This window comes from Vulpes vulpes, chromosome 8, assembly GCF_048418805.1.
Source record: "Vulpes vulpes isolate BD-2025 chromosome 8, VulVul3, whole genome shotgun sequence".
Lineage (NCBI taxonomy): Eukaryota > Metazoa > Chordata > Mammalia > Carnivora > Canidae > Vulpes > Vulpes vulpes.
This window is the reverse complement of record NC_132787.1, coordinates 44,221,976-44,246,285: the sequence shown is the minus strand read 5'-3', so window position 1 is coordinate 44,246,285 and position 24,310 is coordinate 44,221,976. Positions and strand designations below refer to the sequence as shown.

Genomic DNA, 24,310 nt, shown 5'->3' with positions numbered 1-24,310 from the left:
CATTTATGTATGTTATGTCCACAACAGGTAAACCCAGAGTTGGGAGGGAGTTTAGGGAGGTTGGTGAGGTTTAAGGGGTGTCGGATTTCTTTTTGGGGTAAGAAAAATGTTCTAAAATTGATTATGTTGCTGGTTGCTGAATTCTGAATTCTTAAAAGCCATTGAACTGCACAGGGCCAGCCGATATGACGGTAAGTGTATCAAATCTCACTAATGTTGGTAGGAAAGTGAGCAGCAGTCCTGGAGAGAAAGGGGACACAGTGACCAATGTTAATTGAGGACACTTGGCCTCAAAGGCCAGCAAAGCTACAATTCAAGGTTTGTAGGGAATGCAATCTAAACGGCTGGTATGCTTCTGGGCACCGGGACCACGTTGGCTGGGGCCAGTCTACTGCGACGGAGAGCCATGGCTCCAGCAAGGGAGAGTCGCCATGGTGTTCCACACTCTGGGAGCTGGGAAACGTCCCAGGAACCTTGGTAGGCATCTGGAGCCAGGGATGCCCACTTCCAGCTTGCTGGAGGGGACACAGAGCCTGAGAGGCGGCGGCCGGGAGACTGCAGCTCCCTCGCTCACGGTCTCAGACTGGGAGGGCTGCTAGAACAGGACCCATAAACTGGGGAGCCTATAGACACAGACATTTCTTGCAGTTTAGCAGCTGGCGAGTCCAAGACCAAGGAGCGGGGGACCGGGTGTCTGGCGGGAGCTTGCTGCCTGGCTTACAGGTGACCATCTTGCTGGGCTCTTGCTCGTGGAGGGGCCGAGGGGGCTCTCTGGGCTCCATCCTCATGACCTAATCACCTGTGGCTCCGCTACTGTCCCACTGAGGATGAGGTGTGAAGATATGTATTTTGGGGGTACACCGACACCCTGTCTGCAGCACTGCCTCCCCTGGTCCTTTGCTGTTGTCAGGCTGTGTACGGGCCACCCTGCCTGGGCTCCAGAGCGGAGGCCCTATCGCTGTGCGGTGAAATCACACTACTGACGGGACTCCACAGCCAGGAGCTTCTTGGCCTATAGGAACATGTGACTCAAAATAACTAGCAGGAGTTCTTACCAGAGTTAATGAATTTATTCATTCTTTTATTGAGACTCCCCCTTTTGCACACATGTATGCATGTGTGGGACACACACACACACACACACACACAGGACCTGCGATGTTTGGTTTCCCATTACCTGTCAGAGTCCTCCCCCCTTCACTGAAGCCAGGAGCTCCAGCTGAGGGGCTCGAGGACAGGTAACGGAGCACACCCAAGTCCACAGCAGACAGCATCCCAGCATTGTTCACCGGGACCCCAGACAGACAGAAGCCTCCAGTTTCTCCCCAGGGGCATTTCAGGAAAAACTTCTTCAAACACTGAGCCTTAGCATCTCTCCTCAAATACTGTCTTTGCACGTCAGACTTCTAAGTACAGAGTGGCATATTTTCCTTGCCCCTGAAAGAGGTGCTGGGCTCTGCGTGCCTCCCGCTCCTGCCCTGCCTTCCTGCGCCCACCTGCTGTGAGGCCTCCACACCTCACACTCAGGCCTGGGGTCCCAGGTCTGGGGCTTCCCAAGCTTGGGGGCCCTGCTGCCCAGGGGCCCAGCCACGCAGTCCCAGAGACTCCTCTGCTGTAGCTCTCCCACTGACGGCAGCGCCAAAGTGAGAGCTCAGGATTTCAGACTTTTCTCCCAGCTGAATGCTGTTAGATTTCCCACCACACATTTCTATCCTCTTTCCAAAAATGATCTGAGGTGGCTTTCAGGTATGTTTGGTCCTCAGGACCCTTGTCTGTAGGATAGCAGCTCACCACATCAAAGGAATGCCAGGGTACCCAGCCTGGCCACAGCCCTTTTCCAACAGGGGCTCCGGCCTCTCCCCTGGGACCAGCCCTCTCCAACCACTGTCTCTTGGCCCAGGTGCTCCTTCTGTGTATTCTCACAGCCCTGGGCAGACCTCTACTAAGCCTTTTCATTGCACAGGACCATCCTGTTTACTAATCTGTCACTCTCACTAATCGTCAAGCCCCTTGGTGGCTAGGGCACCTGTGCAATTTACCTTTGTTAATCTCAGATGCTTGGCACCTAACAGGTGCAAAATCAATGCTGGATGATTGGATGACTGCATGATGGAAACTCAAGAACACTCTGTCACTAGCTCCTGGGAAGGGGCTGTGGATTCTTGCTGGGATAGAACATGGCCAGAGGGTCAGAGAGAGAAAATTAAGGGGGATGCCCAGGGATCAAGAGGTCTACATTTATTTTATCTTATGATTTTATTTACCTATTAGAGACACACACACACACACACACACACACACACACAGAGAGAGAGAGAGAGAGAGAGAGAGAGAGAGAGAGAGAGAGAGAGAGAGGCTTCATGCAGGGAGCCCGATGCGGGACTCGATCTCGGGTCTCCAAGATCGCGCCCTGGACCAAAGGCGGTGCTAAACTGCTGAGCCACTGGGGCTGCCCAAGGTCTACATTTAAAGGCAAACATTTCACACATGAACAGATGCATATATACAGACACTCGTGTACATACACACTCCCTTTGCTCAACACCCTGAGTCTGGGGAGGCCCTAGGGCACCTCCAGCTCCACACTGTCCCAGCCAGAGTTCTTCTGAAGCTCTTGAAAGAAGAGCTGTCTCTGGAGGCTTCTCAGGCTCTCCAGATCCTCAGGAGAGAGCTGCTTGGTCGATTTTCCCAGGTCCTGCTCTGCTTCTTCTTCCTCCATTTCCATAAGTCCTTCAGGGGGCTGTGGGGAGCTCCTGGAGATATACCCCTGGTCGGACTGTACCGACTGCCGCTGCTCCTCCTCGTAGGGTGTGCGGAGGTCTTTGAGGGCCACTGCGGCTCTGTCCCACCCCTCCTGGGCCTGGCAGCTCAGGCTCTGTTGTAAGAGGGAGAACATCAAACCTTCGAGCTGCTCCCTTACGTCTTCTGGGAGGTAGCTGGGTGATGCCATCGGGGTGCTGCAGAGGGGAGGCTCCTCCGAGTCCATGGGGAGGCAGAGGACGCTGTTGCGCCAAGGGCCACAACCCTCCAACAGCGGGCAGGCCTCATCTCCCTCCACCACGGCCAACCGGCCAGCTGTGCTGCTCTCAACGGTGTGAGGGACAGGTTCCACCGCCTGAGCGGAAGGGACCTCTTTCACTGGGAACACCACAGTTTGCAGGGTCTGGGCCATCAGCTCTCCCTGGGGCTGAAGTTGAGGTTCAAGTCTTGACGGTCCTCTTCCTTCCTCACCAACAAGCGGATCTATCACCAGGCAGCCCTCAGGGGCAGGTTCATGCACCAGGGGCTTCTGCTTGACGATCCCTCTTCCTGGTGGCAGCAGTGGCTCTTCAAACACCTCTTCGTCCAGGGACGGGAGGTCCTGGTCATCTGCTGAGCCCAGGTTCTCACGCTCAAACCAATCAGGGCACCGAACCTGCCACTCCCGGAACCGCTCCACAGCCTCCTTGAGCTGCCAGCCACTGGGGCTCTGCAGGTAGTTCTCACCTGTGAGTTCCCCAACACGGTGCATCCGGCCAGGCTCAAACATCTCCAGATCTTGTATCCGGAAGTAAACTTCCTCAAATTTGTCCATGAGTGGGTACCTGGAAGTGATGTTGAAGAGGTCAGGGATATCGCTCTCGCTGCTGATGTCACGGAAGTAGCAGATGATGTAGGTGCCGAAGCAGGCTGGTTTCTTGAAGTCCGGCAGGATCATGTTCATGGCTGCTGTGAAAAGGTCCCCTGCGGGCTTCCAGCGGTCACACCGAAGCTGGACGGCGGGCTCCTCCCAGCCGAGGATGGCCTGCCACTTGGCCCGGGTGCCTCGCGAGCACAGGATTATGATCTTGGAGTTGGTCTCTACCATCTCCTGTTTCTGGCGGCCCACCCAGGTCATGACCCCCACCTCTGAGATGACCTGCTCCTCCAGCAGGTCAAGGGCCACCTCAGTGCCACAGACGGTGAGCAGGAACTGGGAAAACTTAAGGACCACATCCACGTAGAGGGGGTGGTCGGCAGAGTAGACAATCCAGACCTTCCTGGGCTTCAGGAGTGGAGGGGTCAGGCTGGTCTTGGGCTGGATATCTGAGGGAAAGAAGGAAAGCAGGAAAGCCAGGCCCACAGGTTCAGGTGTGCACCTGCGCTCATCCTCAAACCACAGGCCAAGGGCAGCACTCCTAGCTGGGCAGCCCAGGGGGCAGCCTGGATTAGGCACACACTGGCTCCCTAGTGTAAGTGATACAACCAAGGCCTCAGAATAAGCCAAATGTTGCTATTTCACTCATTCCGGCTGCCTGCAAAGAATCACAGTCTGGTGCCTTATGGGAGGGTGAATTTCCTTCTCAAGATTCCTATCTGTCTTTTAGCCTGTACTTTAATTATTGTAATCAAAAAGAAAAAAGGTCCAAAGGTCTGCCTTTGCAATACAAACCTGTTATAGGTAGGACCTCTTTTCATAAAAGATGGTGCCCTTCCCTTCTTTGCTTGTCCAGGTGATTTCAAACATATTATCCTAGCCTCACCATTTGCGGTCCCCTCTGTGTGGGGGTCCCAGAAGGTAGGTCCTCCCTGGTGAGGCCTCCTGAAGGAAGCCAGGAGCTAAACTGCAGGAGAGCCCTCCGTTATGCCTCCCACAGCAACACTCACCAAACCCAGCCCACCCACACCAGGAAACACTGACCTGTGTATTTAGTGTCATTACCGTATTTTTCACAATGAGACCCTGAAAGAAAAAAAAAAAAACAACATACCGAAGCAGCTGTTTTGGAAGAGAAATAGGGATCAATTTGCTGGGGCTTGTGATGGGGTGCTGTCCCACCCCGACACAAGGCAGGCCCTGCACTGTGAGGGGCCGCCGGGTGTGAGCGCCAGGTGTGCCGGGGGTGGCTGTGAGGCCTGGGAGAGTTACTGGTATGTCTGAAGCTCAGCACCCTCCTCTGTGAGTGGGTCTGTACAGCAGGGATTCAGCGAGACTGTGTGCAGGGCCTGGCACACAGTACGTGCTGTCGGCGGGAGTCTCCAGCATTCTGCACTGCTCCTACAGTGGTGACCTCTCCTGCCCCCAAGGAAATGCCCCGTGCAGGGAAGGCCTCTTCCCCCAGAAACGTCCTTGCACAGGCCTACGACACAGCTTCAGACACTGCCTGCTTATGACACTTCCTCCTAGTATTTTTGATGCGAGGAGGGAAACAACGTTCTTGTGCAACTGCTCCCTCAGAGATACAAAGAAGGAACCTGTGGTGTAGGAGGCCGTCCCTCAGTGACGTGCAGGATGGACAGAACCCACGGATGGCCAAATAAGACCCCAAGAGCCTGAGTCCCGATTTCCACCTTCTGGGCCTTGTCCAGAACTACCAGAAGACCGTGGGACGAGCATCCTCTTCTTCAGCCCGTGGTGCGGGGCACTCCGAAAGAAGGCCGGAAGTGCAAAGGCAGAAATGAAGCAGAGGGCCCAGCTGGCATGTAGAGCGAGTTTTAGTTTATAAAGCACTCATGGGGCACCTGGGTGGCACATCGGTTAAGCGTCAGACTCCTGGTTTCTGTTCAGGTTGTGATCTCAGGGTCAGGAGGTGGAGCCCGTGTGGGGCCTGGTGCTCAGTGGGGGGTCTGCTGGAGAGTCCCTCTTTCTCCCTCTCCTCCTGCTCCTCCCCCACTCTCTAAACTAAATACATCTTCAAAGTGCTCCTAGAGATGTGAACTTATCTGACCCTGTTAACAGCCCTGCGGAGAAGGGCCCTCTCTGGGGGTCTTCCAATGCCTGGTGCGGTACTCCTCCCCTTGAATGATAATCCATGATGATCCATACTGAATGCTGACTAAGCCGTCAGTGTGGAAACTGCTCTCAGGCCATTGAAGGAAGGGCCCCAGGGCTGTGGAGGGCCGAGCTCCGAAGCCAAAGGCCCATGGGCTCTCCTGCTCAGAATGTGACCAGAGAGGGCTGCAGGGAGAGGGAGTGGGTACTTATGGGCACCCCCTAGGCAGCCCCTCCAGTGGCTGTACCATTTAATCCTCACCACAACCTTGAGAGGGAGGCATTATCACCCCATTTGACAGAAGACAAAACCAAATCTAGGGTTTGTTAAGCAATCTGCCTCTGTCTGCAAAGCAGGGAGGCAGAGCTCAGAGCCCACCCAGAACCTTCTCTCTCACATCATGCTGTCCCTCACTGTTCTCCCCGACTGACGTACGAGCCTGGGGGCTGCAGGATGAGCTCCTTCAGGTTCTCCCATCTGCCTGGCTGATCATGTCTGATGCAGGGAAACCCTTTCCTAGCAACTTCCATCCAGTCTGTTTTAATACTATTGATTTCAGTAGCAATTAACATAATTGTGGCTGACATATGTCGAGCAAATATGTGCCAGGCTCTATGCTAAGAATCCATGTATGTTATTTTGTGTGATCCTTATATTCATCTTACGATGTGAGTATCTTTATAATTCCCATTTTATAAAAGAGGAACCCGAGGCTCAGAGAATGAAGTAATTTGCCCAGGTAGTTAAGTGCTGGAGCTGGTATCTGAGCCCAGGTCAGCCTTCCTGCAGCCTGACCCCTCGACCACCGAACTTGCCGTGGCCCGAGAGAGCCAGTGTCAAGACTTCATCTGAGATGGGAGGGCTGGCACTCAAGGGTGCCCTCTGAGCACAGCCTCACAGAGACGGGAGCGGAAAGAAGAGGACACAGGGAGCAAGGGGGACAGAGGAGCAAACCCCATGATGCGCCCCCACAGCCCCTGCCCCTTACCGGGTAGCCTCCAGGCCATGCAGACGATCAGCAGGATGACAGAACCCACCAGCAGGATGGCGATGCCTGTGATGAACCCATAAACCCACAGGGGTATGTAGTCTGTGGGGGGCGGAACAGTATAGTGAGGCGGCTGAAGCGGCCTGCTACAGCAGCCCTGAGGTCCCCAGCCCAGCTGCCTGGCCCCCGGGCTGTCCCCTCTGGCCTGTGCCACAGCCCCCGGGCTGGCCTCTAGGTTCAGCCTTGTCTGCCTGGCTCCAGAGAGGCTTAGGCAGGGACTTCTGACATGGCCTGAGGAATGGCCCCTGGGGAAGGACAGGAAGGACGGCTGGGCTTACCTGCAATCAAGACTGCAATGAGAACAAAGGGAAACAGTGTTCTTCGTTATTAGCAGTTACTACAAAACCCATTGCCAACATCCACCCCGGCCCTCCACTGAGCGCTCCAGGCACCTGCTAAACTTCATGACAACATCTCCATGCAGCAGCCGGTTGTTGGTCTACTGAGAGATGCCCCAACTCCCACCCAGGAGGCCAGCCTCTCCTCTGGGCTGATGTGATGCCTGTGGCTCTCTGCCCTGCTTCTGAGTGAAAAGGCGGCCGTGGCGCAGGGGGCAGGAATGGGCTTGGGTCAGAACCCAGAGCGCTGCCACTTCCATGCTGTGTGATCTTGGACGACTTACTGGATATCTCTGCGCCTCTATTTCCTCATCTATGAGCTGGGGGAGGGATGCTCTCCTTCATGGTATGAGGGGTTACCATTTGTGAGGATTAAAAGCAAACATGGTAAAGCACTCATGCTCTGTGGCCCAGACTGCAACTCTCGGATAATTACAATCCCCAGTTTTTTAGTCACAGAAGTTGAGGATCAGAATGGTTAAGTATTTTGCCCATGGCTGCACAGCTAAGGACAGGCAGTCAAGAGTCCAACCCAGGAGTGTCTCCACAGCCCCACATTGCAGGCTTGAATACCTCCAAGGAAAATTAAAGCCCGCCCCCACCCTGAGAACCAAGTTAGGGTTCAGCTCAAGTCAAGGAATGACCTTCATTCACTCTCCTCCCTAAAATGCCTCAAAGCGGCGACAGACTTCCTACCTGGAGCATCTGGAATCTCTGGGCAGGGAACAGTCACAGAGTGTCTGAGACAGTCGTTGAGACAGCTACTGAAGAAAGGCTGGATCTGGGAGAGTGGTGAGAGCAGGGCAGAGTGGGACCCTGAGACATTGGGTGGGGGGCTTGGGCCCTCTCCACTACTGCTTCCTTGCCAGCATAGGCAACAGACCCTGGCCAGCTACCCCAGGATCTCCACCTGCCTCCCAGGAAGGTGGCCTATTGCTACAGGGGGCCAAAGAAGCCCTGTCCAGGGGAGGCCTGGAATATGGGGCCAGGAAAGGCAGAGATGCCGTCTCTGCAGGCAGGGAACCCTGGGGGACCAGGGAGCCAGGTCCTCGGAGAGAGCACAGGTCCTTGAGCTGGCGCCTTCCTTACTGTGCCCCCCAGGAGTGCCCACCTGTGCAGGTGCTCCCACACTTGTGTGCACCACACTCACCCACCTGCACTTGGTGGCGGCAGCACCAATTAGAGCTTGACCCGGTGAGCGTGATGTTGGCCCGCTGATGGTGTTCCTTGAGTGTGGGCTATAGGGAGGGGAGAGAGTGGGTCAGGCTGGCTGGGCACGAGCTGTCCACCTCCCCCAGGAAGGCTGTCCCCAGAAAGGCTCCCCAGGCTTTCATTCCAGAAAAGACTACATTTCCCTGGGGTAACCAGCTCGTTGTTGGCTCGGGAACACATTTAGTGACTGGCATTTCTCTCTTTGCTTTGGCTGCTAGGGACCGTGGAGACAAGTCTGTGTTCATAAGCCAAAGGCCAGACACATGGTTTCTCCAGTAGCCCCATGCTGGCTTCATATTATTTCATCTTTATTCCCCCTTTGTCTTAATATCTTAAAACTCTTCAGATCCTTTTTGCAACAGGTGGAATAAGAAAACAGAGAGAACCAGGGAGACTGTGGGGAAGGAGGAACTAGAAGGACGGGGGAGGTGAGCAAGGCAGAGATCAGACTAGACGAGCCAAAGGAAAGATCCAGCACTGACCTGCCTGGACACCACCATCAGAAGGAAAGGACAGGAGCAGAGCAACGCAGAACTGGGAGCAGCCAGGCACAGTACCTGCCAGGCTCCGGGCAGCAGTTCTGTCAGGACCCGTGGAGGTGGTAGCACAGAGCTATGGACGGGACTCAGGACAGGGCTGGCCTTACCTCGGGCACCATCAGGACACGATGGAAGCAGCTCCGATTCTCCATGTGGGGAAAACTGGTCAGCAGGATCTGGTATTGGGCAGACTCATTCCACAGGGTGAAGTGTACCCGCAGCTGGTGGGCCTCCAGGGCCTCTGCCATGATGTTGGGGTCCCACAGGCTGCCTGGCCAGGGTGCAGACCCAGATAGAGGGGGAGGGAGGGTGAGCGTGTGTGTGTGTGTGTGTGTGCGCGCGCGCGCGCGCGCGCGCGCGCGCGCGCATGCGCACATCCGAGTCAAGACCCCCACCACAAAGCTGCCGGCGCGGTTACCTGAGCTCACACATGGTGTGGTCATCCTCATCCCGGGGTCTTCGCAGCCTGCCAACCCAGAAGAAGGGGAAACCACTGAGCCTCTGCCTTAGAAAGTCTGCCTTTTCAGACTCCTGACACCATAGATAACAAGCTCTTTCCTTCTGGGGAGTCTGTTCAAAGGTGGCCCCTTCAAAGTTCAAAGGACCAAACTGCTGCCCCAGCCGGAGGCCCCACAGAACCAGGTATTGACCTGGCTGTGCCACACCTCCTCTCTCAGAGAACCTCCCAGACTCAACTGCATGCCTCCTGAGCTTGCTTTGAGGGAGAGTTTCAGCCCACCCCAGCTCCCCCCTACCCTGCCCCCATCAGCTGTCTCTGCAGCTGGCCTCTGATTCTTGACACGGGCAGAAATACTTTGTCCCCTCATGGCAGCATTTCTCAAACTTTCCTATGCATGTCACAACAGGTAGTTTCTGATTCAGTTGGTCTGGGGTGGGTCCGTGAAAATCTGCATTTCTAACAAGCTCCCAGGTAATTCAATGATGCCTCCACAGGCGTGGAGAAAGCCTTGAGGACCACAGCTCCACAGACATCTCCCTGAACTCCCCTCCCCAGTGGCCTTGACTGTAACATTTTCACTTTGGTTTAAGAAGACATGTGACAGGTCGGACTTGCCATAGAGGAATAGGGCCTGAGTGGGTCTACTATAGGAACAAGGGAGGGGACTGGGGACACTCACTCATTTGACAAGCACTTGCTGAGCACCCAATATGTGCCAGGCACAGGTTTAGGCACCAGAGACAGACTGGTGAATAAAGTAGAGCCCTTGCCCTCTGGAGAGCATATTCCAGTAGAAGAGACCAAAGAAAACAAAGGCATAATGTAACGTCACAAAAATATCACGAAACGTGTCAGGGAGTGACAGGGTAAGCAGGCAGTGTGTGTCCATGTGTGTGTGCATGTGCGTGCATGTGTGTGTGCATGTGCAGAGTGCTCCAGGAATGAAGAAGGCTGTCATCATCCCTAACAGTTCCTGCTAGCAGTTCCTGAATGCCTACTCTATGCAAGGCAGTGAGGCTCTGGAGCTCGCATGGATGGGTATAGGTCACAGACCCGGTCCTCAAGGGGGCTGCGGCTCCAGACGCAGTTGGCTTCAAACAATGGGAAATGTAGGTCATGGCTGCATGCTGAGGAAGACAGAGAACTGGAAGGCACACAGACATAAAATGATGTTTTAGAAGACAAACCCAGCAGTTTTCCCAGGCAGGATGGATTACAGGGGGAAGAGGAGACAGTGTCGCACACAGGATGGTGATAGAGAAATGCAGGTAGTGTAAAGACAGAAAAGCCAGGCAGGGCAGGCGGGGAATGAAACAGACAAAGGTGCCGAGCAAGGTGATGGGAGCTGGGACAAGGCTCGAAGCAAGGGTTAAACTCTCCTGAGAACAGCTTGTCTTCCTGACGCTTCCTGGGCAGGAACTTCCCGACCACCTCAGAAGGAGCCACATGCTGACAATGCAGCCACAGCCCAGCTGAGCAGGGAGGCTGATGTCTGAGCCACCTGTTGGTTTCTTCTCAAAGAGGAAGAGCTGAGTGGTGGAAGGAATGGCTTGGAGGGCACTCTTACCAGGTACGAGGAAATTCTTGGACTGGTGGTTTGGGTCCCCGTCAGGGATGGGTTTGGGCAGGTGGTGGACAGTCACCTCATACTCCTGGCCAGGTTCTACCACAAAGTGGCTGAAGGTAAAATGCCACTGAAGAGAGGGAGGAAGGGGAGGTTGGACAGGTCACACACACCTCTTACCCAGTGGCGTGTGCCCAAGAAGTCCACCCTCTGCTACCTCCTGGAAGGTCAGTGACGAGGAAGAAAATAACCCTCACAGCAAGATCCAACATCAGGGTAGGTGCATCTTTACCCTCGGTTTCCTCTGGTCTTTGCTGTCTACCTAAAAACCCTGGGTCTGGCTTCATCAGTAGGCAGTAGCGTCACACACACGGGAGAACCAGGGGAAAGCCACACAGGGTCAGCCCTCTCAGATTCCAGGACGATGGTGTCAGGGAGCTGAACCAGAGGATTCAGGGCTATTGGGAGAGCTAGCACACCACGGGCAGTTAAAAGCCATTTGTTAAGTGACTCTTCCTCCTTAAATGGCAAAGCCAGGATCTCTTGAGAATGTTCTGGAGCTCAAAAGGGCAGAGGGAGGGCTACAGACCCCACTCACCCTGCGCCTGCAGACACGTTCGTTGCAGAGACAACAGAAGGTGTGAGGGTATTTTCTGGATGGTGCAGATGACATATATTGATTCCAATTCCCATTCTAATTTGCCTGGGGGTAGATGGGGTAGGGGCCCTTTGCTTTTAAGCTGATCTAGGCACCTGGGCCTCACCATCCACCAGCAGTCAAGTTTGGGATCATCATTAAGTACAGGGGAAGGGACCTATCTTGGCTGAGTGTGTTTGTGGAGATCTGCAAACAGGCACTTTTGCAGATTACAACAGGCAGTTTTCAAACTGGACCTTGCCCCAGAGTTACTTGGTAGGCTGGTTAAACACAGATTGCTGGGTCCTGCCCTCAGAGTTTCTGATTCTGGAAGTCTGAGGTGGGGCCCTGGATTCTACCTTTCTAACCGGTTCGCAGGGTCCTGGGACCACAGTCCGTGATTCGATGCTTTAAACAAAGGAGATGAGAATCAACATATGACTACTGGGCAGCCAGAAGCAAAGTAAATGGAAAGGGCTGCACACTCCTTTGAGTGTGCCCCAGCCAGTATGGCGCTCTGGTCTGGGCAGAGCTGTTCCTCCTGGAGGCAGGCCCCAGATCACTCTGGGTTACAAAGAAGGAGGCAGGAGAGGGGGCCGTGGAAGTCCCTTTCCACGGGACTTACAACGAACAGCTAGGTAAAGTCGGAAGCAAAGGCAGGGTGGGCATGTCTGGAAAGCTTTCAAAAACCCTTCTGCTCCTCACTATTGTTGGAAGAACACAATCTACTCTGGGGCCGGCTGCTTACCCGCTTGTGATGATGCTTCAGTTTAGACAGAAACTCAAACTTGACACACACACGTTCATTGGTGTTCAGTTGCAGGACAGATAACTCTGCACCCTCCAGGAAGAGGATGCTGGCTGGAGGTCAGAGGGAGAAGAGGCGAACAGACTCAGATCAAAAACAGACAAACCACTGGGTGTGTCACTTCCCTGCCTGTCATGCTTACTCACTCTTAAGAGAAAATCTGCTCATGGTACCTAACCCTCCACTTCCTGTTCCTTCCAACTCACTCTTGGGCCCACTGCTCAGCAGACACTTACTTCCCTGCTGGGCAAGGACCAGTGAAACTTCACACTGGGCCAGAGGCAAAGGCTGTGCTAGGGTGTCGGCACCATGGCCTGGGTGTCAACCCTGGCTGTCCCTGTGTGCCCTGGAGAGGTTGCGGTAGGCACCAGAGACTGGAGGCTGATAAGGAGGCTGACCTCCCTTAGGCCTTGGTCACACATGTGGGGCTGGCTCTTGTCAACTTCAACTCTCTATCCCTGAAGAGGTTTGGGGTGGGGGGGGGGCGGTTGTTTTAAAAAATGCCAGCCCCTAGGTGTGGCTGGCTGGCTCAGTCAGTAGAGCAGGTGACTCTTGATCTTGGGGTCATGAGTTTGAACCCCATGTTAGGTGTGGAGATTACTTTAAAAAAATGCCAGCCCCTAAATCAAGGGACAAAGCACACTGGCCAATGTGTTACCATCTTCCAATAAATATTTGGTACCGCAGCCAGAGAATTAACCACCTGACTTTCTTTTCCAGGGTAGCAAGGATTCTAGGCTGAAGGAAGGAATGGTGGCTTGAGAAGATACCATCGTGGGTTAATATCTAAATCACTAAAAACTTATTCATTTATTTCATGAAACAATGGAGGCTTTCAGCATGAAATCTGGGCCCTTGTGTCTTGAGCACAGAACTAGGAGCCCAATTCTGAGTCTGGTGGGAGAGGGGGGTGGTCTAGCCTGTGGATTCACCTGGAGGTGGGTAGACCCTCCCGAGCCCCTCTGACATGCCCACTCACCGTCTGTCTGCAGGGTCCATCTGATGCTAACTACAGGCAATAGGTCTCCATGCTGGGTCTGTGCAAAGTCCAGGTGGACCTGGACATCTTTTGGGGATGAAGGGGTCAGATTTCGAGGGTGGATCCAGCTGTCATCCAGGCAGGTACCTGGAGCAAGAAAACACAGAAATCAGAGACCTGCATGCTCTGCAAGAACCTGAAGAAACTGCAAAAGAATGAGGTGTGCAAGCAAGATGCCCCAGCAGCGGCTCCAGAGAGGTAGACCTTAAACACCCAGGGGCCCGTGACCCTCAGCTGGGTTTATTACCCTGCCCCTGTCTTCCCCAGTTTGTCAGAGTCACTGCAAATCTTAGAGGTCTAAAGGGCACTTCAGGAGAGGAGACAAAGCAATGAAACTTGGTTTTGAGATAAAGCAGTGAAAGAGGGCACAGGAAGGATGGGGTGGTGACAAAAGTTGATTTATTTTCTATGCTAGGGCTCATCTCTAATTAGCACAGACACCTGAAGTATGTGCCTCCTTGAATTAAAACACAAAATAGGATCGACATCACAGATGTCTCTCACTTTACAGTGACAAGCTTTGGCAAATCAGATCGTATCGTAGACAAACACCAGGGCAGCACCCCAGACAATATTTTCAAAACCCAAAATAGCAATTCCGTTTCTCACTTTCTGACTTTTGCATAATGGGTATTCTTGATAAGAAACGTAGGTGTATGCATCCTGGATTCTCAAGGACACCTCCCAATGAAAGGTGTAACCTTCACCCAGAGCCCAGGTGCCGGGGCGGCACTCGTGTCAGAGAGCAACATGAGGCTGGCACTTTATTAACAAGGCAACAACAGGAAGAGCAAAAACGGATGACTTACTATTCTTGACTGTGCAGTTTAGCCCCTGTGGAAAAAAGGAAGGAGGTAATTAGAGGCGTGAAGGAATGGCAATTCAGAAGCCAGGCTCCCCATGCTTTCCCTGGCTCTTGCTCCAGGATAAAATGTACACGGCACCAACCTCAGTTTTGGGGGCCGCTCCTGGGGCAGGGAATCATCTCATCCTCTCACTTCTCCCATCCTGCCCATCCAGCGAAAAACAGGATGGCAGGTGGTGCACTGGACAACACGTAAAGGGCGTTTTCTGGGTAGCTGTTAATAGCCGGGAACTCCCCAGTTTTAAAAGATATGGAGAGGGCTCTCCAGGGGCATCCTGCTGAAAAGCCCTCCAGCTGTCCTGGGGCTTCCTGCTGGCGAACAGAGCTGCAAGAAGGGGAACAAAACCCACAGCCCCTGGGACAGGCTCAGCCATGGAAGAGTCACCAACTGGTTACCAGCTCCCTTCAATGCTAGGCCCTGTTCTGGGTGACTCGGAGGTGTTCTTTCACGAATCCTCACTCATGCTCAGGACAAAGTGTGATCCTCAGCCCTGTTTTATAGATCAGGGAGCTGAAGCACAAATATTACCTGATGCTGCCTCCCACTTTGGTGGTATGTGTGAACTCTAGCCCAGGGGAGCTCTGGAGAGCCAAATTTAGAAGCCCTAACTACAAACATTAGAGAATGTAATCACTGGCTTAGGTTTGGCCAGCTGGCTCTACTCTGGAAGGCAGGCACACGCATCCTTGAAACTGAGTCACCTACTCACCACTTACCAGCTAAGTGACTTTAGGCAAGATACCAAACATGGGCAGGCCTTGATTGCTTCAACTGTAAAATCAGAATAACCAGAGGTACCAAACTTCATAGCATTGCTGAGAATTCAATGAAACACATAAAGATCTAGGGGCATGGAGTGGGCTGGTGGTGATAGTGTGTGGCTGGAGGAGGGAGCCCCTCATTTTCCACTTCTAATCTGTCTTACAAAAACTTTCAGAGAGTGGAAATATATTTGTGTTAATTGTACAATTAAATAAAGTAATACAGTGCCCCCAGACTGTTAAACAGGCAGCTTACTAGAAGCCCTAAGGAAATCATTATGAGGAATTTTGTTGGCTCCAGTGCCCAGGGAATCATGTCAATTCCTGCTAATGACACAATATTTGCCAGGGTCTGGCACCTAAAGGCTGCTCTTTCATCACTGGCAGCCCTTCCTTAGAGCTTGGCACATAGTAAGCACTCAATAAATGGAAGCTCTTATTATAAGGGGTGACCTCCACATCCTCAGATTTGGCAGTGGAGCAAGGGAAGAACTCAGGCTCCGGTATTTCTAGTTAGCTAAACTGGAAAGGCAGACCAATCATGCCATGTGGAGTCGAAAGTCAGATGGTGAAGCAGATCAGGAATACAATTTTCAGGACAACAGAAGGATTTGGTATAGGGGTGTACACTGGGTGCTGGGGTCAGCCTCTCGCTCAGGAGGGAGTAGAGAGACAGGGTTAAAGATGGGAGAAGACGCTCTGCCACCTGGGTTCATTCACAAAGTGGATACAAGGATAACAGCCTTGAGCACGCTCCAGACGGACTCTAAGCATGGCATTGCGTCCATACCCTACTTTCTGGGACACTAGGTTCATGAGCCCCAGGCAGTCCTGTCCAGATCCTGGTGCTGAATTCTCACTCACCCAGGACCACTGAAACCCTGAGAGGTTCTCCTCAAAGTTCAAAACCCACCGGCTGCCTCTGCTCACTCTAGTGCCACTCTGTTTCCCGACCAGTCAGGACATTAGCTTCCATGCATATGCTCGTTTCTTCTTCCACTGGAAACTCCTAGGAGTGGGCCACAGAGGACAAGAAACTGGTTCTTTTACCTTTAGATGGGAAGCTCTTCTAGGGAAGGAATACAGATACCATTTGGGTAGCCCCCCATTATTTCATGATAGCTACTCCAAAGCCATTGCAAGATGATGGACATGAGGAAAGACTCCTGTTTTCATGCAGACCAAGAGGAAGTTGGAAGGGTCTGAAAAGTCGGTTGGTTAACAATGATGTGGGTGGGTATCCTCTTCCTCCTGGAAGAGCTTGCCTTGTCACCTTTTGGTACTGTTTTTGGTCTTGGTTTTTCACAGTCATTATTATATGTAAGTATTTTCCTTCTATTATGGTTTTGCTTATAGTTTTTATTAAAATGGCTTTGGAACCTTATCAATGACCTCTCTAGCACTTATTTATATAGCTGTCAATTTTCTCCTTCAATTTATTGATGTAAATGAATTATATTGATAGATTTGCTGATAATGGACCAACTTCACAGTCTTGGGTGAGTAAATCCTACTTGTTAAATTTGCAAATATTTTATATAAAATTGTTTGCCTGTATATTCATAAGTAAGATTTGTCTATAGTTTTCTTTCTCTCTCCCTCCTTTTTCTAAGGGCAGGGGGAAGTGGGTAGAGGCAGAGGCAGAGAGAATTCCCAGCACAGAGCCTGGACCTGGGGCTCCATTTCATGACCTGAGCCAAAATCAAGAATTGGATGCTTAAATGACTGAGCCACCCAGGTATCCCCGTTTTTCTTTTTCTGTACATAATTTATCAAGTTTTAGAATTAAGCTTGTGCTATTTTAAAAAATGGGTTAAATTTCGCTCTTTTTCTGTGATATTGAATGCCCATGCATTCCCATGGCTGAATAATGTGAGATCTAGTTTGAATCCCAATGTCCATCAAGACAATGGTTACATATTCTGCTATCTGCTATGGATTATTATGTAAAGATGAAAGAAAATTAGCTACATAGGGGTGCCTGGATGGCTTAGTCGGTTAGGTACCTGCCTTTGGCTCAGGTCATGATCTTAGGGTCCTGGGATGGAGCCCCACATCAGGCTCCCTGTTCACTGTGAAGCCTGCTTCTCCCTCTGTCCTTCCCCCTACTTGTTCTCTCTCTCTCTCTCAAATAAATAAATAAAATCTTAAAAAAAAAAAAAAAAGAAAGAATTAGTTACATAGATTTCTATTGACCTGGAGTGATGCTTAAGATGTGTTGATGAGTGAGAAACATAAGTTGCAAAGAACTTCTTATCCTGTGATCCAATTTCCTATGGAAATAAGTGATGAAAAAACCCTTCCATATATCTACATATATTTGAATATGATTGAATAAGCATATAAAAATACACAGACAGAAAGCAGGTCATTAACACATGGGTTACTGGGGTAAAGAGACAGAAGCAGAAGAGATGGAGAAAGGGAAGATGAGGGGACAAGATTTAAACAGAAGAGAAAAATATGCATATCAGTGAAATATAGAATAACTCATTCCATTAGAGGTCATGGCATGTTGATCATGGACATACATTATCTTCTCCCCCTCCCCAAACCATAGGAAAGTTCTGGGAAAGAGAAAATTTTTATAAATTTTCATGGACAAAGAGGAAACATCAGTGGACAAAAGATGTGAACAAATTTTTAAAAGCCAAAGTAGGAGGAGGAGTAAGCAACTGGCTCAGGCCAAGTGGAGGAACTTGCCTCTGAGTGCTGCAGAAGGGAATAAGACAAGAGAGAAGCCAACAGAACCTTTTAAAGCATCAGGTCTTAAAGGTATCACGTGTCCAGGGAGGTATAAACAAAGAAGCTGAAGTTAAATGAAGGTCTGCATATAGAATTTTGTGAACTCTCACTTCTCTCTTCCTGCTCTGATCTCAGCCAAGCCCTGGAAAAGACCTCCAGATTCTGACATGTGAAAGTCCACTGATAGACGGGCATGTTCACCATTAGCCTAACCCCCTATAGTAAAGTCCAATGATCAATACGCCTTATCTATACAGAGTATTTAATCAGCTTTTTAGGACCATATTCTTTAAACAAAATTTTTTAAATTAAGTTTTTCATTTTGGGACGCCTGGGTGGCTCAGTGGTTGAGTGTCTGCCTTTGGCTCGGGGCATGATCCCGGAGTCCTGGGACTGAGTCCTGCATCGGGCTCCCTGCATGGAGCCTGCTTCTCCCTCTGCCTGTGCCTCTCTCTCTGTGTGTCTCTCATGTCATAAATAAATAAAATCTTTAAAAAAATAAGTTTTTCATTTTTTAATTTCAGTATAGTTAAAATACAGTGTTATATTAGTTTCAGGTATACAATCATGATTGAACACTTCATTACATTAGTCAGTGCTCATCATGACTAGGACCTCATTCTTAAAATATTCTCAGACAGCCAAAGAGTATCAGATACTTAGGAAGGGCTTCCTGTAATGAAAAACAGATCAAAACATACAATTTAAAAAAAAAAAATGCCCTTGGAGGAAATGAAACAATGCTGGGGACAAAACAAATTAAAACAAACAGAATTGTAATAGTTTCAAAGAGATAAGAGCAGACACTGACAAGGACAGGATACTGTGGCAAAATGAGCAAGGAGGGAATAAAAATGAACCTTGGAAATAAAAAAATCTCAGAAGAGTTGGGCTGTAATTCAGGAAATTCCCCTGAAAGTAGAATAAACACAAACACAGCAGAGAAAATATATGAATATTAAGATAATCAATTCAAGGTATGATTAACTGGATTTCCAGAAGATTATACAGAAAACAGAAGAAATTAAAAAGGAAAGAAAATACTCCACAACTAAAGGATACATATTTCTAAATTAAAAAGGTTCATTGAATAGCCTGGAAAAAAAAGCCCAGGCCAAGGCCCAACATCATGAAACTTCTGGAATACCAGGAAAAAAAAAAATAAAAAAATCTAAATGTTTCTGTGTGTGCGTATGTGTGTGATAGGTGCCACACACAGAGAGTCAGAAAGGCACTGGCATCCTTAGCATCCGTACTGTTTGCTAGAAGGCAACAAAACAATGCCCTCAAAACTCTGAGGGAAAATTATCTTTAACCTATGAGTTTTGTGACCAGCCAAATTAATCAAACAAGTGTGAGGACATATATGTGTGTATATATATATCCCTCAACTTCTTATACATTTTCTTAGGAAACTGCAGGAGGATATGTTCCAGCAAAATGAGGGAGGTAAACTCTGGGAAGAAAGACACAGGAGCCAGGACAGGATACCTAGTACAACAGGTGCCACAGGCCTAGACTGTAATCCATCCAGGCTGGAGCTGGAGAATTTGGGGTTCCAGGAGGGAGTTCTCTAGGGGAACGAGGGAATGGAACTGATGGAATATCTGATGTGTGGGGAAAAGCAACACCTGACAAATCTGATAGAAAAAAAACGGACTGGTTACATGGAAAAGTGTGGAGGAATTAAAGGAATTATCATCTCGGGAGGGAAAAGGAATTACACCAGGAAAGGAATATAATCAAAGTACACTTATCTGCCTCAGCAGTGAGGATTACTCGCTTGTTACAAACAGATGATGGATTTCACTAGAATTGTGATGTAATTACAATGGGGACACAAGAGGAAATGTAGTGGAAGAAGAAATGTAAGAAATTAAAATTGTTATCTATTATGAGTCAATAGCTAATATCTAACGTTGACAAACCAAGAAAAACAATATAAGTACATCTAGAAATGTGGAGGCAAATGCCAGGAAAAAAAAAAAAAACTTAAGTAAAAGTGATAATTTTGGGGAAAAGGGGGGATCCCTGGGTGGTGCAGCGGTTTGGCGCCTGCCTTTGGCCCAGGGCGTGATCCTGGAGACCCGGGATCGAATCCCACGTCGGGCTCCCGGTGCATGGAGCCTGCTTCTCCCTCTGCCTGTGTCTCTGGCTCTGTCTCTGCCTGTGTCTTTGGCTCTGTCTCTCCTTCTATCTCTCAAGAATAAATAAAAATAAAATCTTTAAAAAAAAATTTTGGGGGGAAAAGGTTTTAGGGAGTGGAGAGGGCTGGGACAGAGATCTGTCGGTTTGGGTTTTACTCTGATGTTTTAAAAAGATTTTATTTATTATTTGAGAGAGAGTGAGTGGGCGTGCAGGTGCACAAAGGGGGAAGAGGCAGAGGGAGAGGGACAAGCAGACTCCATGCTGAGCGCACAGTCCCACACAGGGCTCATTCTACCACCCTGAGATCATGACCTGAGCTGAAATCAAGAGTCAGATGCTTAACCAACTGAGCCACCCAGGTGGGGAGGTGGTGCTCCCCATTATCCCATCTCTACTGATCAAAAAACAGAGACACAGGGCGGATGGTGAAGTGGCCCAAGGCCCCACAGAGCTGACACTCATGTGACTTTTGCTCCAGAATCCATGCTCTGAATCACAGCTATACCACATGAATAATAAAAAGGACACCTACAACATGTAGGGCCAATATTCTCCATCCATAGTGGTGAAGATTAAAAGGAAGAAATTTACTTCACTGTGTCTACCTCTGTGCACTTGATAAACATTGAAAGTGTGGCCTCTGAAGTCAGAGACTGCTTTGATTTTCGGGGTAGCACTCACTAACCGTGTGGCCCTCTGCCAATCACCAGCCTCTCTAGAATGGCTCAGTCGGCTCAATAGTGCAGCCTGGTGCATTGTGAGTGTGTAATGAAGCTGTGCATGTTAACCCCCGGTCCAGGGCCTGGCACCGGGCTTTAGGGGAATGTTAGTGCCCTGGCACCTTCCAAAGCTAGTGCACATACTCTGGTGCTTTCACTTACCTACATCTTATGTGCTCTCCCCATAACCCCTGTGAGGGGACGGTCTTTAATAGGTGAGAACCCTGGCTCCTCAGTAGTGGAGTGACCCACCCAGGGCTGCAGAGCCGGTGAGTGGGGAAGGCTGACCTGGCATGACCTGGAGCCCAGGTCTTCTGACCTGGCATGTCCTCCCCCTTGCACAGCACTGCCATGTGCTGCTGGCTGCTATCTGATATTACAGTCTCTAGATGGTAGGCCTCCTGTGAGCAGTCAGAGGAAGAAGGCGGGTAGGATGGCCAAGGAATCTGTCAGCTATGCTGGTACCGCTGCCAGCAACGACCCTAGCCCTGACTGCCAGAATGCCTCTACCATGTAAGAGCGTCCACAGAACACAGCTTTTCACAAGAGAAAAGAGGCATGGCCACCCGAAGGTAAGGGTTGAATCTAAGAGTTGTTCCACCACAAGTCAAAACCACAAAGTGCTCAGGAAATAAAAAAATTTGTAAGACAACACACATCCCGTCTGTAAAATTGTAAGTTTAACACTCATCCTGACCAAATCCAAGTCACTGTCTTGCAATGAGAGCTTTCCTCTGGGCTAGCAGGTGTGGCTGGGGGAAGGGCCAACTAGGAGACCGCTCAGGCAAATGCAATTACTTATGGTCACTCCAATACTGATTTCTGTGGGGGAACTCAAAGAGTCATCTAGGTTTTGAACCCAGGAAGCCAGAAAGAGCTCTATGCCTGGTCTCAGGTAATCTCGGTTTTTTTTTTTTTTTTTAAATTTTATTTATTTATTCATGAGAGACACACACACACACACAGAGGTACAGACACAGGCAGAGCGAGAAGCAGGCTCCATGCAGGGAGCCCGACATGGGACTCGATCCCGGGTCTCCAGGGTCACACCCTGGGCTGAAGGCGGCGCTAAACCGCTGAGCCACCCGGGCTGCTTTTGAAGCAGAGCTTGACATTCATTCACTCATTGCACTGACTTTCATTCCACAAATATTTATCAAGCCCCCATATCCTGTGCTTGCATTGGAGGCCTAGGAACAGAACAAGCATGCAGAAGGCCCCTGTCTGTCTTGGGAGAGAGTCACTGAGCACTATCCAGGCTTTGGACAGGCATTTATATTCTGGAAAGTGGTACGGACACACTTTGTGATGGCACTTCCAGCTCTTCCACCGTGTAAGTGAGGAGACCCAGGCCTAAGCTGCCCAAGCTTGCAGAGATTCTAAGTGGTGAAGTCGGGATGCAAATGCAGGCCAAATTTGTGGCCTTCCCTCCCGCCACTATATTGTGCTGCATCCACTGAAATGCCAATGGAGGCAGAGAAATCTGAAGGGTGTTGTTTCCTTCTTTTGAAAGGGACTAGTCATGAAGCAGGCAAGCTGTGTGGAGGTGAGTGGGCCATGAGCCGGGTGTATATGTAAAGGCAAGGTGGGGAGAAGGAAGAATGTGGGAGATCACAGACAACTCTGGTTGATGTGTAACTCTCTGCAGCCCTGCCCCTGCTCATGACTCTCAGGAGTGCTTCCCACTGAGCAATTAAACTCTCACCCTCAGTCTAGCTTTGACACCAGGTCACCCCGGAGTTCCACCTGCCTTTCTAGCTTCTCTCACTTCCCTACCATACACACCTTATCCTGCCCACCCAAGGGCCTTGGCTCAGCTCCCTTCTGCCACCTGGACTGTTCCACCATCTGTGTTGGAGGCTCCGACCACCCCTCAGGGCTGCCCAAATGTTTTATGTACCGTGAAGAACATCCCAGCTGGAAATAATTTCTCTTTTTTTTGGAATTCTGTATACTCTCTGGCTGCCTGAGAGCACTTGCTACAGGTTGCCTCAGACCACAGTGAGCACCTTCAAGCCTCTTCCCCTCCTAAAGGATTTAAGTTCCTAGACATCAGGGTCACAAGGGTGTCTCTTTATTGTTCCGTCCAGAGCAACAGTAGTACCTTATATTTTGCAGGCTCCTGGCAAAGGGCCATCATAATATGAACATGGAATTCTCTGGGTAGAATAGCTGATACCAAGTCTGCGGGAAGGATCTGCTGAGCATATATCCCCTGCTTTGCCTAAAAGTGGGAGTCACGAGACCATTTCCCAACATCTTTCACGTTAAAAAAAAAAAATCCCTGCTAAACAGTCACTCATCTTCCACCCTCTTGGCAAATCTTCCACAAAATTAGATAAGGAGGAATATCTCCTCGGTCGTTTCACATCCTCTGACTCAGATGCCGGGTGAGAAGCAGTGGGGGGAAGGGGCCGAGGAAAGCGGCCGGGGAGTGGAGCGCGCGGGCAGCCGTGAGGGAGAGGCCGAGGATGAGCGCGGAGCTCTGCTGCTGGCTTGCTTCCCTGTGACGGTCCTCGGCACCGCCACTGCCCAGCGGTGGCTCCGCCGTCCCCGCGAGCACGGCGGGGTGCAGACTGGGCCCCCGTGGTGGCGCCGGCGGGAGCTGGGAAGGCAGCGTCTTGCCCTGCGCCCAGGCCCCAGCGCTTCGTCCCTCTGCAGGGGCGTCGGCGCGGCACCGCCCGGAGGCCTCGGCCACCCAGCCCTTGGCCCCCACGGGCCGTCGGGGCTCGCGCTCAGGGCTCCGGGCCCGCTGGGTCTGGGGGGGCCGAGGTCCAGCGGGTCCCACGTCCCAAGGCCGGGGGCTGGCGGGCTCCTCGGAGGGGAAGCCTCGAGGGCCGGGGACCCGCAGGCGCACGGCGTGGAGGCCGCTGGGCCAGCCCCGGCTCCCCGAAGGGCCCTCCCCGCCTCCCTTTCCGGCCGCCCGGCGCCTCCCTCTGCTCCCTCCAACCCTGGGCCCTCGCCGCCGCGCCCCCTCCCGCCCCCGACGCCCGGCAGCTCGTTTCTCCCCAGACTCTCCCGCTCTCCGGCCACCGCGCGACTCCCGGCGCTCCGAGCGTCCTCCCGCGCCGCAGGTCCGCAGACCCGCCCCAGCCCCCGCACAGGCCCCCGCAGGTCCCGCCCGGCGCACCTGGTCGCCCCCCGCCCCCGCAGGGCCCTGGGCGCGGCGGGTCTCACCTCCTGAGCGCACGCTGGCGCCGGGTGGTCCAGGAGCCGCGGGGAGGCGCGGGCCGGGGCCAGCGGGCTCAGGAGCAGGGCCAGCAGCAGCCGCCCCGGTGCGGGCCCCGGGGGCACGGGCGGCCTGCGGCGCGGAGTCCCCATGGCCCCGCACTGTCCCGGGGCGCCGGCGACCGCGACGGGCCGCTGCGGGGCACGGGCCCTGGCCTTCCCCTTCCGCCCGGCAGCCGGGCGCGGGCTCGTCCCAGCTCGCTTCCGGCTCCAGCCGTCCGGGGGCGGGCCGCGGGGGCAGGGCTTCGGCCGCGCACCGGGCGCCCGCCGGGCCTCCCCGGGCGGTGCGGCCGCTGCGCGCTCCTCCCGCGCCCAGAGCCCGGCCCCTCCGCCCGGGCCCCCGCCCCTCCGCCCCGCGACCCCCGGCCCTCCCCGCGCCCTCCGCCCGGCCCCCGACCCCGCTGCCCCCGCCCCTCCCGCTGCCCCGCCCGCGTCCCGGCCCCCGACTCTATCCCCTCCCGCCGCC

The 24,310-nt window shown here is 52.1% G+C and overlaps 1 protein-coding gene across 3 annotated transcripts; it reads right to left on the bottom strand.

The window, feature by feature from the left end:
* Positions 1–1,048: 1,048 nt before the first annotated feature.
* On the bottom strand, positions 1,049–24,096 carry IL17RA (interleukin 17 receptor A). Of its 3 annotated transcripts, none has more exons than XM_072766349.1 (12): positions 23,794–24,096; positions 14,187–14,211; positions 13,318–13,464; positions 12,279–12,391; positions 10,897–11,023; positions 9,288–9,335; positions 8,977–9,140; positions 8,273–8,356; positions 7,815–7,899; positions 6,721–6,822; positions 4,661–4,702; positions 1,049–4,065 (listed from the first exon to the last, which is right to left on the bottom strand). In XM_072766349.1, exons 1-12 carry the CDS (start codon positions 23,935–23,937, stop codon positions 2,564–2,566), a joined length of 2,583 nt encoding a protein of 860 aa, XP_072622450.1. In that variant the 5' UTR covers positions 23,938–24,096; the 3' UTR covers positions 1,049–2,563. The 3 variants fall into 3 exon arrangements, with proteins under 3 accessions (XP_072622450.1, XP_072622453.1, XP_072622451.1); XM_072766352.1 differs by having other exon boundaries at positions 6,721–6,853; positions 7,804–7,899; positions 23,794–24,087; XM_072766350.1 differs by lacking the exons at positions 13,318–13,464; positions 14,187–14,211; positions 23,794–24,096 and adding an exon at positions 11,492–11,596.
* Positions 24,097–24,310: the final 214 nt, after the last annotated feature.

Coding starts and splice junctions, on each gene's coding strand:
- IL17RA (XM_072766352.1), bottom strand. CDS start 23,937: ATGGGGACTCCGCGCCGCAGGCCGCCCGTGCCCCCGGGGCCCGCACCG. Junction 12,392..13,317: donor ATGGACCCTGCAGACAGACG/GTGAGTGGGCAT, acceptor TCTGACCTCCAG/CCAGCATCCTCTTCCTGGAG. Junction 4,703..6,720: donor CATGGCCTGGAGGCTACCCG/GTAAGGGGCAGG, acceptor TTTTTCTTTCAG/GGTCTCATTGTGAAAAATAC.